The 15,965-nt window shown below is 31.1% G+C and overlaps 1 protein-coding gene across 9 annotated transcripts in view; it reads right to left on the reverse strand.

Moving 5' to 3' along the window:
* LOC140452248 (probable tubulin polyglutamylase TTLL2) overlaps positions 1-15,965 on the reverse strand; it is a 184,041-nt gene that overhangs the window by 76,936 nt on the left and 91,140 nt on the right. For all 9 annotated transcript variants that reach the window (XM_072546393.1, XM_072546387.1, XM_072546412.1 and 6 more), the window contains exon 2: positions 12,921-13,043. In XM_072546393.1, the coding sequence (XP_072402494.1) occupies positions 12,921-13,001 (81 nt within the window). In that variant the 5' untranslated portion in view covers positions 13,002-13,043. The remainder of the gene's footprint in view (positions 1-12,920; positions 13,044-15,965) is intronic.

A 15,965-nucleotide genomic window follows, 5' to 3' on the forward strand; every position in this document is an offset into this window, starting at 1 on the left:
AAACTAGTCATGACATAAAACGTTGCAAACCAGAATACCTTGGCCATATAAATCCATATAAAAAAATATCCTGTAAAAAATAGATACCATCTAAGGGAGAAAATAAAGAGGTCATCTTTCATTGCAATGATTATAAAATCTCTTCCAAAATAAAAATTTATGACGTCGTTATCAAGAATGTTTTATAGACTTGGTTCAAATGACGAGGCCTGTGATATTCCCGAATACGTCTGACTTGACATTTTTTTCTATAGTGATTTTAATATGCTTTTTAAGTATTAATTATATTTCTTATGTAGATGGATCTATTTTTTCCATCTTTTCTATGATTTTCTTCCATTGCGCCTCATTGAAAGCATTCTTTACATCTGGAGCTATGATGGCTACATATCTTCCTTTTGCTGTTGGTTTTGTTTTAATGATAATTCAATTTATCGCATTTATTGTGCATCTGTTTTTCTAAAGCCATATTGATAATCCGAGCTAATTTGTTTTATTTGAGTTATCTTTCTTGTCTCTGCTTTGAAAGATTTTCAGAAATTTTCGGGACACTGTTAAATAATTAGATATGTTTATATATATATATATATATATATATATATATATATATATATATATATATATATATATATATTTTCTATATATATATATACATATATATATATACCTATATATATATATATATATGTATATATATATATATATATATATATATATATATATATATATATATATATATATTAATATCTACCTGTACCCGTACCCACACAAATTACAGTTATATGCATAACATGTTGCATACCATTAAGACAGGTTTAAAAATTAAAATCACCTAAGATGGGCCTCTAGTATTTCTGAAAAAGAAACATGATATTAAATACACCTAATTACTTTTTAATCATAGGATTTTTTCTTTTTGTTCTCTATGTGCCAGAGTTAAAACACACTAGTAAAAGATGACAACAAAATTTTTACTACTTGTACCTAAATTTTAAAGAATTTTAAATGTATTTTGTCCACTATTTTATATTTTATGTGTGTTGTTATTAATGTTGAGTGTCTATGCTTTTGTAAATAATCTCAACGACTAGTAAGTTGCACTGAAGATTTGTGATATTTTATAAATATTTACACTTTTTTTTCTAATTATAGTGTCTTGAAAAAGGAACAAAACGATTCCGAAAGCTAGACGAAAAGTCATAAGAGTGTTTCATTAACATCCCGGCCAATTTTCTGACTGCAACCCTAATAAACTGTGTTGTTTGTTTATATTGACAGTCACTAATATCCAGTAATTCTTATATATATATATATATATATATATATATATATATATATATATATATATATATATATGAAAATTACTGAGTTCTCGGGATATATATATATATATATATATATATATATATATATATATATATATATATATATATATATATATCTAAATATATATGTTACACTTAAAATTTTCGCGGGAGTTATATATGTGCTTTCTGTAATTTTCCGGGTTTGACTCTGCGTTGAATAATTTTTGTTTTAATAAAAACCAATATTTTGACGACGTTTCGGCAAGGTCGCACTTGCCATTGTCAAGTTAGGTAGTAGCGCTTCTCGCTGCTGCTTGAAGTTAACCTCATTTAGAGATGCCACCAACTTTTATATGTTGTGACTAGAGCAGGCTTTCTGCAAATTCGACTAAAATCGCAATAGTCATAGCCTAGGTATTGATTCTTATTGAAATAAATTTACTCATTTTTAAAACACTTTTTCTTTTGTTATTTGTTGTGTAAATGCCACCGTTATTTGCTTTTGGCTCGTGGCTTTCTATATAATCTTTATTATGAGTTTTTAAATTTTAAGAGTTTAGTAAACTTCATCTTAAATAATTACAAATAACACTCACACACAGCTTTTGTAAAAGCATTTGTGGAAAAAACGAAATGGAATGTAAGAAACATCGACTTCGTCGTCCTATTTCTGGAGATGAGTAGTCTTTCTCCATATTAATAATGAATAAAAAAACAAATATCTCAGTCAAAGGTTATACATTTTATTGGGAGATTATTTTAGTCCTTAAATATAAGATTACGTTTAGTTAAATGTTATAAACATGAAACACATGAGTGACTTTCGCAATACACCTAAAATGAATTTTGAGCCACATATGTTGTCACATCTCAGCATTCGATTTTAGTTTAAAAAATTATTAAAATGGAAAAGATATCACAAATAGGTATTTATCAAATTTATTACTCATTTAAGTTTAATTTTTTATCTTACCAGCATGTTTCTTGTTGCACTAATATTTAATTTTTGGTGATGAAAGTCATATCTAAATAAATAGCAACATTACATGAAACACAACAAGAGTTACAAGACACATTTTACATTTATAGCCAAATTCCTGCATAGCCCGACATTTCGAGATACACATCTAGAACTTCTAAAGTTCTAGACTTAGAATTATTAACAACCTTTTCAAACTATCGTAATATCAAAATATGAGGTGCAGTATTCCAAGCACTACTTTAGATATGAATTATAACGATAAAGTTTTGTGAAGCAGAAATTCCTAGTCATAAAATAGTTGACAATTCCTGCAATGGATATCCTGATACGAAATCAGTCAAGGTTACAATAATTATAATGTTGCGTGTAATTTTGAAATTCATTAAAATCGTATACAAACAAATTGTTTATTTGATCAGACCTATCTTCCGGGAGTTGCGTGTGGAAGTTATTGTTTTTAAAAGGTCAGTATTTCTAATAGTTTCCTTACACAAACTGTAGGAAAATTCATTTTATATTAAATTTATAGCATTTCGTCATAGATACTTTACGGATATAAACTACTCTATTTATAGTTCATTAATAAACTTTGTTCTTGGAAATTGGAGTATATGACGTAAAAATGGATCAGGAATATAAAAAATGGGTTACAAAGGTGGAGAACAACAAATATAAGAAATGAGAACTATATCAAAAGCAAGAAAAGAAGCATAATATAATAAATATTTGGGAGCGTATGCACCAAACGGTGGTGAAATGGAAAACCAATAAAAAAATGAATAATTATTGTATAAATGTAGTAAAGGTCTTTATAATATGGTTTTATAAAGACAAATAACTAAATAAAAAAGACAAATTTAGAAGATTTTAATTAACAGAATAGTCTCGCAGTGATTTTCTAATTCTTTATTGCATTAATTTGTGTTAAGGAGAAAGCACAAGTGCACATGACAAATACCTAATAAAAATTGTATACTGTAATTTGTAATATAAATTATAAATACATAACGCAATTCTAATACAAGTATTATAATCCAGTTTATAATTTAAAAATGATCGATTTCACAGGAAAATTCATTACAGATATCTGATAACATTAAGTAATAATTATCGAGGTATCCAGGTATTGGCCGAATATTATGAATTTGAATCGGGGAAATTACTGACAGACTTACGCATGACGTCCGACATCGGATAATCATTTTTGACTAAAATAGATGTTAATAATTATTTTTCTTTCAAAACGAATTGTCATTACAACAAGCAATTTAAGTTCTATCATATAATGATTTAATGACTCCCTTTTAAACATTTATGTTGTGATTTGATTTATAATTTAGATATTATGTTCATATGTGTTGGTTTTTGTATACATGAGTCCCATATCCACTATTTTCCTTTGAGATTAAAACATCCAGAATAGGCAACGATTTATTTTATTTCTTTTCCATTGTAAGTTTTATTGACTCCTCTTTTTTATCTTTTATTTATATTAATCAGAAGTGTGTCCAACAGATCATCTACATATTTCCAACGTATTGTGGGCTTTAAATTTTGATTAGGAATATTTGTTTTGAAATCTTCCGTCAATATATTAGCTAATAATGGATTTAAAGCACAGCCTAAAAATTTTGTTTATAGAAATCATTGTTTAGATGAAAATAAGTGTTGTCAGTAGATACCTAATGTCAACAGTTCCGTTATAGCTGACACATTTAATTTGGTTCTAGTTGTTAATCTATCATTTTGTAATTTGGTCCTAAATTGTTTTCAAATTTTCATCTAATGGTACATTTATATAATAGACTATTTATTTATATAAAAACTTACTTAGAAAATATTACATATTATACAAATTAATGTACCAAGTTATATTAACATTTAAAAAATAAAGATAATTTTAATGAAATTTGTGATTTTTTTTCTATCTAATCGTTGTTTTATTTAAGTTAAGCATAGCCCCAGCTATACAGATCCCTGTTTATAGTAATAACTTCAGTTTGTTTTTGAATAATACATCTACAAAAAACGTGCTACATATTTGATTCATTCATGGCTTGTAATGTGATTTTTTTGGCTTGCTTAAAAACGTTTTAGAGACCTTTTCTTTATAATATCAATAAATGAATAATTTCTCCGTTTCGAAATACATTATTCAGCACAGTTATATAAAAATTATTTATTAAATGATGGTTAGTTCCCCGAAAAGCTCTGACTTTTAATATTTTTTGTTGCGTATATGAACATATATCTAAATTATAAATCAAATCCCAACATAAATGTTAAAAAGGGAGTCATTAAATCATTATATGATAAAACTAAAATTGCCTGTTCTAATGAAGAGAAATAATTATTATAACATCTATTTGAGTAAAAAATGATTATCCGATGTCGGACGTCATGCATGCGTAAGTCAGTAATTTTCCCGATTCAAATTCCTAATAGGCAACCCACATTACGCAGCTCAGAGTAGTGGGTCAGGCTCTAGACATTAGTGCACGAAATGCGCTATATCAATTTAACCTTTGTTCTATACCCAGGTACCTGGGTATCCTTGGTAATTGTTTTATCTGAATCATTGACGATAGTATAAATATTTTTATTCGAGCTTCTAGTTATTCCTAAAATTATTTAGAACGAAGAGATTTATAATAAAAACCAAAGAAAAAAGTGCATATAATATATTAAAATTACCTGTCAAAGTTTTTACACCATTACGTCCACACCCGTGGCACCCGGGTAACACTAATGTTTAGTAAATTATGAAGCTCTGTCTAGTTTTTTTATAATAAAAGTCATATGGAAACGTAAATAAAAGTTACATTTTAAACACATTGTCCATACTTACTTATATTTACTGAGTGTTCGTTACATAGTGGACTATTACAAACATTACATGATTTTCGTGTCTTTCTTAGCCGCTTTTTCGCTAAAGACATACAAATGTAACAGTTTCCAACAATTTTGAGGCGTCCAGTGGAATCTCGAAGTGGTAATGACTCTGCAGTATTACTTGAATCTGTAGGTAGAGGTTTTCCTAACATACACTCAATTCCTGACCTTGATGAAAAATTTCGGTATACATTTGGTACTTTAGATCTAGCAGAAATTACAGGCATCACTAGTTGTTTCCCTAAGTCTGGTAGAAAAATTCTACGCTTACTGGTTTCAGTAGAACTCTGTGGATTATTCTCTGTATAAATTATATAGGTTGCTAGGCAAGCTACGTCTAGGATATTGTAAAAGAAGGCTACTGGCCAACGCAAAGTTCTGCGTTTAGTGGAATAATGAGAAACCATTTTATCCATGTTGTCTACGCCTCCTTTAGTTGTATTATAGAACTGAATTATTTCAGGTTTATTTTTTGGGCCACTTACATTATCGTTGTCATGCATTGTTGACAGCAAGATAACGCTTTTTTTCTTTTTTGGTACATATGAACAAATAGTAACACGATCTGCACCGAATCCGTGTAATGACGAATCAGGCTCACGCTCTGGCGAAGACAGCATTTCTTGTGGAATATATGGTTTGTTTCTTATCAAAGTACCAACTAATGATAAATTCCAAGACAACAGGAGACAGGCTAGTGGAAGAGTTGTGAAAAAATTATCCATTGTTATGTTTCGTCCAGAATTTTTGTATCGGTAACACAAATCTTTTACTACGCGTTCACTTTGATTATAGTTTATTTTTATGAACGAGAGAGTAATTAGCATAATTTTAACTGGTAGCTCCGACCACTCCATTGGCGTGCTCAAGATTAATTGAAAAATTACTTTGAATAATTGTAAAAAATAAATGAATTATTTCAGTGTTATAAAGTGTTATGTGTATGTAAACAAAAGTGACCTCTTTTATCACACACTATATTAGAACTGACTGGCCTACATTAAAAAGGGTTTTAAAAAATTCACATTTTTTTTTAATTTTTAAAAATTACAAAAGAGAAAAAGAGTTTTTAAAACCGTCTAAGGTATGTTAAATAGATGAATAAAAATATTAATATTACTGTCATTCCACAATTTTTGGCAATTTCATCAATTTCGTATTTTTTAAATTTTTCTTTAGGATGGGCACACAACGAATAAAGTTCCTTTCTTATAGATCCGGGATGGTACGTAATATTTTTTGAACTCAGCCAATTCTGCAAGTCTTTTTTTAACCACTTGGTTGTGGGCAGTCCTTCTATAAGTCTGGAGTGATAACTTGCATTATCCATTACTATTACACAGTTCTTAGGAAGAAGATCTATCATTTGTTCGAACCATTCTTGAAAGACATCAGCGTTCATGTCTTCATGGTAGTCACCGGTACGAGTTGATTCAAAAGTTAATAAACCACCTTCAACAAAACCGTCTGTACTGCCAATGTGTACTATTATCAGCCTGCGTCCCTTTCCTGATGGTGGGTTTAAACCAGTAGATAAGTTATTTACAAAAGCGTGCCTTTGACTTGTAACAGTTTCATCCTGCCAAAATTTATTTGGTGTATGACCCTCGTTGATCTATGTTTCATCAAGATAAAATATTTTTCTTTTTTGGTTTCTCATTTCCTTTATGGTTCTTAAAAAATGTCTTCTCCATATGACAATATCGCTTCTTTCTAATAAAATAGACTTTCTGGGATTCTTTTTCCAGCGGAAGCCTATTTCTTTTAAAAGTTTCCATAACGTACTTCGACTCATTTCTGGGTAATCCTTATCATCTCGAACTAAGACAAGAACTTTATCCATTGTTGGAAATTCTTGTCTAAAGAAGAATTCATGCACTTTCCGTCGAAGTCCTTCTTTAAAATGATATTCTATTTGAAATTTTGGTTTCCCTGGAGCATTACGTGGCATTTGAAAACTACCACATTTCTCTTCTTTAATAACTCTGTAAATCGTAGATTTCCCAACACCAAGTGTACTGCTAACTAACTCAACGGTCTCATCAACACTTTCACATAAACGTTTGTCTGTAAATGATTTAAAACAATTAAATATTAATGTTTTTTCATTAACTGTTAGAGGACCAATTTTTCGGCGTTTACACGGCACTTCCAAATTTTCCATAACACTAGTATACACAATAAACTGCACCTTGCAACTGAAGTACCTACTTTTAGTGAACTGTTAAGAATTTTGAATACGCCACTTGGACCTTCCTATATACAAAATGGAAAAACCCACTATCACATTTTCTGTGGAATAAGTTTAGAAGGTAATTATCTAGTCAATTACTGTCGTAGATTCCTGGAATTAAAGAATTAAATGTTTGATTGTTGAAACCCTTACTTCGTGGAATGCACTCATTTCAGATAAAATAAAACGTTTTATTTTATCTAAAGAATTAAACTTTATTTTGCAAATAGGCAAAGAATTAAACTTTATTTTGCAAATAGATAAAATAAAACGTTTTATTTTATCTAAAGAATATTTTGCAAATAGGTAGGTACTTATTAAACTTTTATTGGTTATATATAACCAATAAAATAAACATCTTACATTTCTTGCAAATTCATTAGTACCTGTTAACCTCCATCACTCCGACACTGGCAACCTTATTTAGGGATTAGTAACCCTCACAACTATTGTATTCTATTCTGCTCCAACCTTTATACCTGGTGGTCATACTCAATTTAAAATTGTTTTCCTATATACTTCTGTAAACTTGTTGACAAATATCTGTTTTTCATTGAGTCACCCGTATCAACAGTTTAAGGATTTGCATACATAATTTATTGTTTTATTACTCTCTCATACATAAAAATACACTATAGTTTCACGTCCAGTCGAATTTTTTCCAGTATAAATTTGTCCAGTAAGTGGATACGAATTATTGGCGTCACAAACCCACCAAACCTTGATGCCATACTTGGCAGGTTTTGCTGGCATATATTGCGTGAAACGTGTCCTACCTCTAAAAGGAAATAACTGTTCATCCACAGTAAGAGAATCCGACGGTACATAGTTACGACGTAAATTATCATTGAGAAGATGGAATATATCTGTAATAGCTGCAGCTTTATCATTTTGCAAACGTTCTGCACGTGTTTTGTCATTGTCAAACCGTAAGAATCTGCTGATGCTCCAAAAGCGATTTATGCCCATACTTGCTCGGTACAAAGGATGAGAGTCTGTTTTCCATAAATCTTTCGAGTGCTCTGAATTTGAATGCCGTACTTCTGCTGTAATAAGAATACCTAAGTATGCATCAAATTCTTCTGTTGTGAGTGACTTCCAAACCTTTCGAGGTTTGTCGGGGTTTTCAACATTATACTTTTCACAAACGCTATTAGCTTTTCGATTGGTTTCGCGTATAATTATGTCACACATTACGTCACTGAAAACACATTTGAATGTATCTCTAATCGAAAGAGTTTTAGTAGAACGTACTGGGCCCGTTTTGTCGCGCAAAAGGTTATGTTTCAGTGTTCGACTTGCATTAAACGGTTTTCGTTGCCAAATCGTTTTATCTTGCGCAACCAAAACATCACTTTGGGAAGAACTTTCTTGAAAATCGTCAAAATCTTCATCACTACTATCGTCGCCGTCGGTATCGATTTTAATCTTATTATTGATATCAGTAAAAACGTCCTCTACGCCAGAAGCTTCATCTCCATCCGGTTTGCTTTGCGAAACATAGTTCTCATCTGATTCCTGGTTTTCGATATTTTTGTCTACTTCCTCATCTATATCGTCTATAAATTGTTGCCAGTACTTCTGTTGCTTTTCATACGTCATTCTAAAATTGAATGATCTATGTATAAAACATTGTAAAAATAAACAGTAATAACTTACCTTCTAAATTCGCTAGCACTCACTTCTCTTCTTGCCATTATTACAAGTAATTACAACATAAAACACGCATATAGTCACAAAAATATTAACAACTTGTAAGCACAGTTAAATAAACACTGATAGCAAACAAAGAAAACTCCCAATTCTCTATTATTTTCGGAATGTACAAGCGAAGAAACAATGCCGGGTACCTGGGTAGCACGGGTATAGACTCCCGTATCAGGTACTTGGGTATTGACAAAACGGTTAATGCGCTGCCACTACAAAGTGATTAGGTTTAGTCAATAGACAATCAGTTATCGACAATATATTAATGTCAAATGTTGCAGGTAGTACAAACAAGTTAAAGTATCTGAAAAGAGTAGCATGAGAAGGAAAGACACACGGAAAGTGCGCAACCAATAGGTAGTTGTAAATTAATTATTTATAAAAGATCTAAGTAAATTTCTGAGCTTACCATAAAGAAACAACCTGACAATATTACAAACAAACATTAAGTTCGTGTTACATGATGCCCTGATAAGCTAAAAATTACGTGCACTACAAGAGTTTAATACTTAGAAAACCACCTTTACCATAAACTCCTGTAAGAAACTAAGTGCGTTGTTAGACATTGTAAACAGTGAAGTTCCAACCAATAGGAACTTGCATAAAATTTTAAATTCGAAAAAATACTATAAATCACAACAAAACATAATTTAAAATATATATCAAAGAAAAGAAGTTTAGACCAGGAAAATAAGCAAAAAAAGTACCCTATTTGCGACACTAAACTGGCCAGGCAAACGACAGTTGTTTTGAGTAGTATGGACCTCTGTAACAAAAAACTATATAAAAAATTTATTAAAATCCTTTATAAAAGGTATATAATTAAAATACCCAATCGGGCTATTTCATAAAGACAAAACGTTTTCGGAATCCATATTCCATCATCAGTGTCTAGGTATACATGTTTTAAGCCACTTAATATCTGGGTAAAAATCCGTTAAAAGTTGTAGGTTAAAATTAAGTTTACATTATTTGATCTTATAAATTAAGATGATGAAGTTACCAGTGGATTTGATAACATGGCAACGTACGACTCTACATGAAGTTGCTGGTCCTGAGACAAAGTGTCTACGAGGACTTGATGATAGCAACTAGTAGATAGCAACTACATTATACAATGTACATATACCAAAAGTTCAATTTTTTTTGTTCAAACTACTTTTGATTTATTTCACATAGACAACAGATATTAAATACTTACATTAAAATGGTCTCCACATACATGAAGAGCTTGGAAATGAACTAAAATGTCTCTAATGTCCTTTTGGCATACACATAATCACTTCAAATGCCGTTTCTTATCGACTAGTAATATAATAACTAGTTTATTGGAGATTTTAATGATTGTACTTTTACACAATGGTACTAAACAACACTTGTAGTATTTACTTTTATTTTCCATAATAAACACACACACACAATTCAATCCTATCTCTTCGTATCAAATACCAGTATAATTAAAATGGCTTATACTTTTATACTAGACAGGAGACCTGTCATTACAGAATATCACTATATGGCGTAACAAGTGTTCACGTGCTTTTTCGATCGTTTGAGTATGAGTTTTTGAGGCGTGAAATTTTAGAAATCTTATTTAAAAAAATTGAACATTATTATGTAATAAAAAAAAATGTGCAAGTTTTTCATTATGTCGTTAAAGCTCATAGATTGGAATATTCTCGAATACTGATTTAATACGATCAGAATACGACAATCGATTTCATATCAGACGGAATAATAAAAGAACATCAGCCTTGGAAAAACGATAGCCAAGAAATACTTAATTACTGCTTAGAGATATTGGACAAATTAGGGAATATATTTGAGGAGCAAAAAGTAAAAACTTATTTAAAACAAGCTAAGAAAATAATGCTGAGCAGTGCAAGACACTTGTAACATGATTCAGAAAATCGTATAGTTTCACATTGCATGAAATCAGAAAACAAACTCTCCGTATATTCAGGTCGCCTAAGGAGATACAAAATCAACCGGAAATACCACAATAAAAATTTTTCACCATTTTTGGATCAACCAGAGAAGATGTTCTATCCAAAATAAAATTCTGCTGTAGAAAATATAATTAAATCATAACTTGAACTAGAGAGAAATTCGTGAGTTTTAGGTAAATCAACATTCAACTCCAGCTAATCTTAACATGAATGCTGTATAATCAATGATGTATAGTTAAGAGATACAATTTGTTAATACCGCAACCCTATTTTACAAGGATCTTTCACTACTCAATAAGTCTCTAATAACATCAAAGAGCTTTATAACTGGAAATTTCCTGGACCAGACCAAGTTCACAACTTTTGGCTAAAATAGTTGTGGTGTGTTTATTAATATTAATTATTTTTATGATATTTTTAATATTTCCAGAATTTATGATATTCTTATATCGCAGTAGGAAATGGCATCGTTCCTTATTCACAGAACAACTTATCTAATAACGAAGGATCAAAACAGCGCTCCAAATCTTGGATAAAAAATCTTTTATAAAAAGAAAGTACATTTTTTACGGACACATATAAACATGATCCTCACATTATAGTAAAATGAACAATATCGTGGTATTTAGAAAAAAGAAGACTAATGGATCATCATCATTCAATCTTCACTTATCCACTGTTGGACATAGATCTCCCTCATAATTTTCCATCTATTTCGATCTTGTGCCTCTTGCATCCAATTCCTATGACAACGTTTTAGATCGTCAGTCCAACGTGTTGGTGGACGACCTCTACTTCGGTAGGCATCATCTCTTGGTCTCCATTCCAGTATCCGCTTTGTCCATCTATTGTCTGTCATTCGAGCCACGTGACCTGCCCAGTTCCATTTTAGTGTTGCTACTTTCTCTACTGCATCAGCCACTCCTGTTCTTTGTCGTAGCTGGCGATTTGGGATCTTGTCTCGTAGTGAAACGCCCAACATAGCACGCTCCATCGCCCTTTGACACACACGGATCTTTTGAACTGTTCTGCTTGTCATGGTCAACGTTTCGGCACCGTAAGTTAACACTGGCAAAACACACTGATTAAACGTTTTTCTTTTAAGGCATATTGGTATATCAGACGATTTGAAAATATGGTTCAGCTTGCCGAAGGCTGCCCAAGTCAGTCTTATACGACGGAGAAGCTCAACGGTTTGGTTATCTTTTCCTATGCGAATCTCATAACTTAGGTATTTATAGGCCATTACCTGGTCTATGGATCTTGTTCCTACGCATATATCTTCGCTGACTACAAGATTTGTCATCATCTGGGTTTTAGATATATTTATTTTTAATCCCCCTTCTAGCGAGGAAAGGTAGAGCTGATTTAAAAGTTCTTTGGCCTCAAACTGTTCACTACGCTTTTGGAATATATATGTAAAAGGGCAAAACTGACCGACAAGGACATAAACATAAACGGAGAAAAGCTTAGCCATCTAAGGTTTGCAGATGATATTGTACTAATAGCTGATAGACTAATGGATGTAGGAGAGAAAATGGAAAATCAAGTTGCTAACCTAAAATATTATTCTCAGAATCAGGTTGAGACCTTTACTTTAATATCGCTTAAAAATTATCTAAATAAAAAAGACCGATATAAATGCACCAAAAATTAACACGAGCCATTTATTAGTCAACCAGGACTATGTCGGCAATAATATGTGTCTAATTTTTGGTCGATATCAGGAAGGACTCTTTCCAAACAAAAATTTTTTCTGTTTTAAAAAAGAACTCACATTATTTAACAGACGCATAATATAATGACAAAACAGATCATTATAAATATTACCACTACTATTTTAAATTTACCTGTGTTAAAAGCATAGGTCCGGAACCATTTTCGTTGATTCTAAAAATGAATGGTCCGTTTCCGAAGCATTCTTCAAACATTCTTGATTTCACTGTCCATACATTAAGGTTGCTTCAGATAATCTAAAATAACAAAATGATTAACTAAAAGCAAATTTATTATTTAATCAAGATTTAACATAAAAAGTAATATATAAAGGGTATAAAGATAAATAACTGACATAATAACAAATCCTCATTTATGTAACCTATGTATCCTCAGGTCAACGGTAGCTAAGGATGCATAGAAAAATTATGGTATGCGATACCGGCCATTGGTGGTAGAAAAAATTTATTATAAATAAGTCTTATTTTTATTTAACTTTACCTGAATTAAAATTGACTTACATAGACAACATATTTAAGATTTACACTTTAGTATTTTTTGTCAGTTTTTTTAGGAGATTTTTGCAGTTTCTCGCCAGTTTTTATTTAGTGAGTGGCTTCTTTACGGTCACAATAGACGCTTGGCTATCTGCATAAATTTTGGTACTTTTTGCTTTGGGGTCTATATCTATTATTTCATCGATGCCGGGCACCAGAGCAAAAACTTGCACATAGTTGTATATTTTCGTAGGCTGTTTGGCTGGTTAGGTTGATTTGTTATAATTACACATTTGTCCAGACTCATGATCTAGTAAGAAGTGTAGTCATGGATCCGACCATATTAAGTTCTCATTATTGTTTGGGACTTAAGGTTTTCCACGAGTTATAATTGAGTTAATCTTCTCAGTAAAAATCTGGTTTTATCATATCTGAGTTCATCTGGAAAATAGATTTCTTAAATATAGTCCCAGTACCATTTGTGTGACTGTTCAAAACACAATTCGGCCTCCAAGGATTGTTTACTTTAGATCTCAAGATGGTTATAAAGGTTGCCGCCGAAATATAATGTTCTAGTGGATGAAGACCTATGATAGTATCGGTTCCAGTTTGCTTGATTTTATTTCAATGCATATATATCTATGATCCGATGAGAATAAGGCATCCGAAACTTGCCAGCTAGATATCATATCCCGAATCTTCATAGAACATAGGCTTAGACCAATAAGTGATATAAGTGAAATAAAGACGTCATTACTGCAGTAACAATTTACTAGTAAGTCTTTACTATTAATTGTTGGCTATTAATTATACATTTATGATTATGACTACATGTATTGGATTGTTTATTGGGGTAAATTTTTTCGATTACCTTTTGTCTTGACTGAACTTTTTGACTTGATTAATTTTTCGTTTGGTTGTATGAATTTCGTTTCTAATGTTGAACTTTTATACTAATTATTCCAAACAATTTGGACTAGGTTACATTTTAAACCTGGGAAACATGTATTTTCTAAAGCAGTGATCAGTTTCAGCAAGTTTTGGATTATTACGTGTTAACTTTGTAACTCTGTTTTTGATGATTTTTTTTTAATGAAGTAGGAACATATATATGTGCTTTACTGCAAAGTAAATGATAAATTATTTGGTTAATTAGAGTTGACTGTATTGATTGGGAAGATGTAATGAAAGATGTGTTAATAACAAATTGCGGTGTTTTATGACCAGAGTGTTTGCATTTATAATAAGCATAATATGATGGGTCAAATCATTGTAAGTAACTTTTTTGGAAGCAGGTTATTGTGAACTTTCTAATGGAAATAAATAAATTTGTCGTCTGAAGTTCAGGATGTGACTGAATTGGGGATCTGTTACGCCAATTCTGAGGAAAGTTATGGAAGATATTAGTTTTATTCCTACTTTTTCCGACGATTATCGTAGGAAATGCCATGTGGAAGAGTAAAACTGACATTAGAAAGATATGTATAAGTACCCGCACACGCGGTCGATGAAAATTATTTATAAAACTAATTATATTTTTAAGAGTAACAAATGATTCCAGTTGTTTAAAATAATCTAAAAGTTTTAATCCATTGAACAAAGGAAAAATAATTACTTTTTTCTGTCTCGGAAAGTGGAATGAGTTTTGACTTAATGAGCTCGAATATGGTTTAATATAATAGAGTAAGATCCCAGAGCGATCAGACATAACTTATTTTCACACAGATGAAACCTTAGAGTCTCAGTAGCGGCTCGCGTGCTTTGAATACCTGCGTATTTATGAAACTTGCTGAGTGACACCTGGGCAGTTACCAGGTGAGAAAGGTAACTAAAAATAAGCGCTATTTAACTTAAATTTACACAACTGATTTTTATACATATTCTGTAGAATATTATTTTGAAAATACTGTAATAAGTGTCAGACACTTGTCATGGACCAGTACTTTTGTCAGACGCTTTAAAGCTCCACTAAATTTAAATGAACTTTACTTACTTTTACATGTCTGATTTTTATATGTTATTAATGGAACTTTAATAAAGTTATATTTAATCAGTCAGACAAATTAAAATGACCAAACATCCCTCAAACACAAAAATTAGTTAACCAGAAGTATGAGCGCGAGAGTGCTGTGCTTGCATTTCAGAGTAAGTGAGAGGTCTATAACTCGGTTCTCCTTCTTTAACTCACAATATGTTTCACTCTATGTTATTTTTGATCAACAGATTTCAATAGATTTCAATATTTCTGGTTCCGATCAAGTTAGACCGTCAGATTTTTTGCAAGAACTCAAAAATATCAATTTCAAACAGGCTCTCGTTGATTTCTTTATTCAACACTGGACATCTGATGAAATGGTGCCATTTATTAAGAATAAACGCATATTAATTAATTCTAAACAATGTCATTCTTACATCGTTGATAATAATACAGTTTTATCGAATGTTGATGACAATTTATCGTGTCCTGAACATGAAGAAGCTGACACTAAAATTGTTTTTCATATTTATAATATAGACGTTGAAGCAAATTTTGTTATTAGATGTTCTGATACTGACATTGTGATAATTATGTTGGACATATGCATAAATAAAAAAATGATGTTTCGAATGTATGGTTAAACGCAGGCACCAGAAATAACCAGGGATACATTAATTTGACAAAGGTTTACGAGTACTTGGGAC

The sequence above is a fragment of the Diabrotica undecimpunctata genome, chromosome 1, assembly GCF_040954645.1.
Source record: "Diabrotica undecimpunctata isolate CICGRU chromosome 1, icDiaUnde3, whole genome shotgun sequence".
In the NCBI taxonomy this organism is placed as follows: domain Eukaryota; kingdom Metazoa; phylum Arthropoda; class Insecta; order Coleoptera; family Chrysomelidae; genus Diabrotica; species Diabrotica undecimpunctata.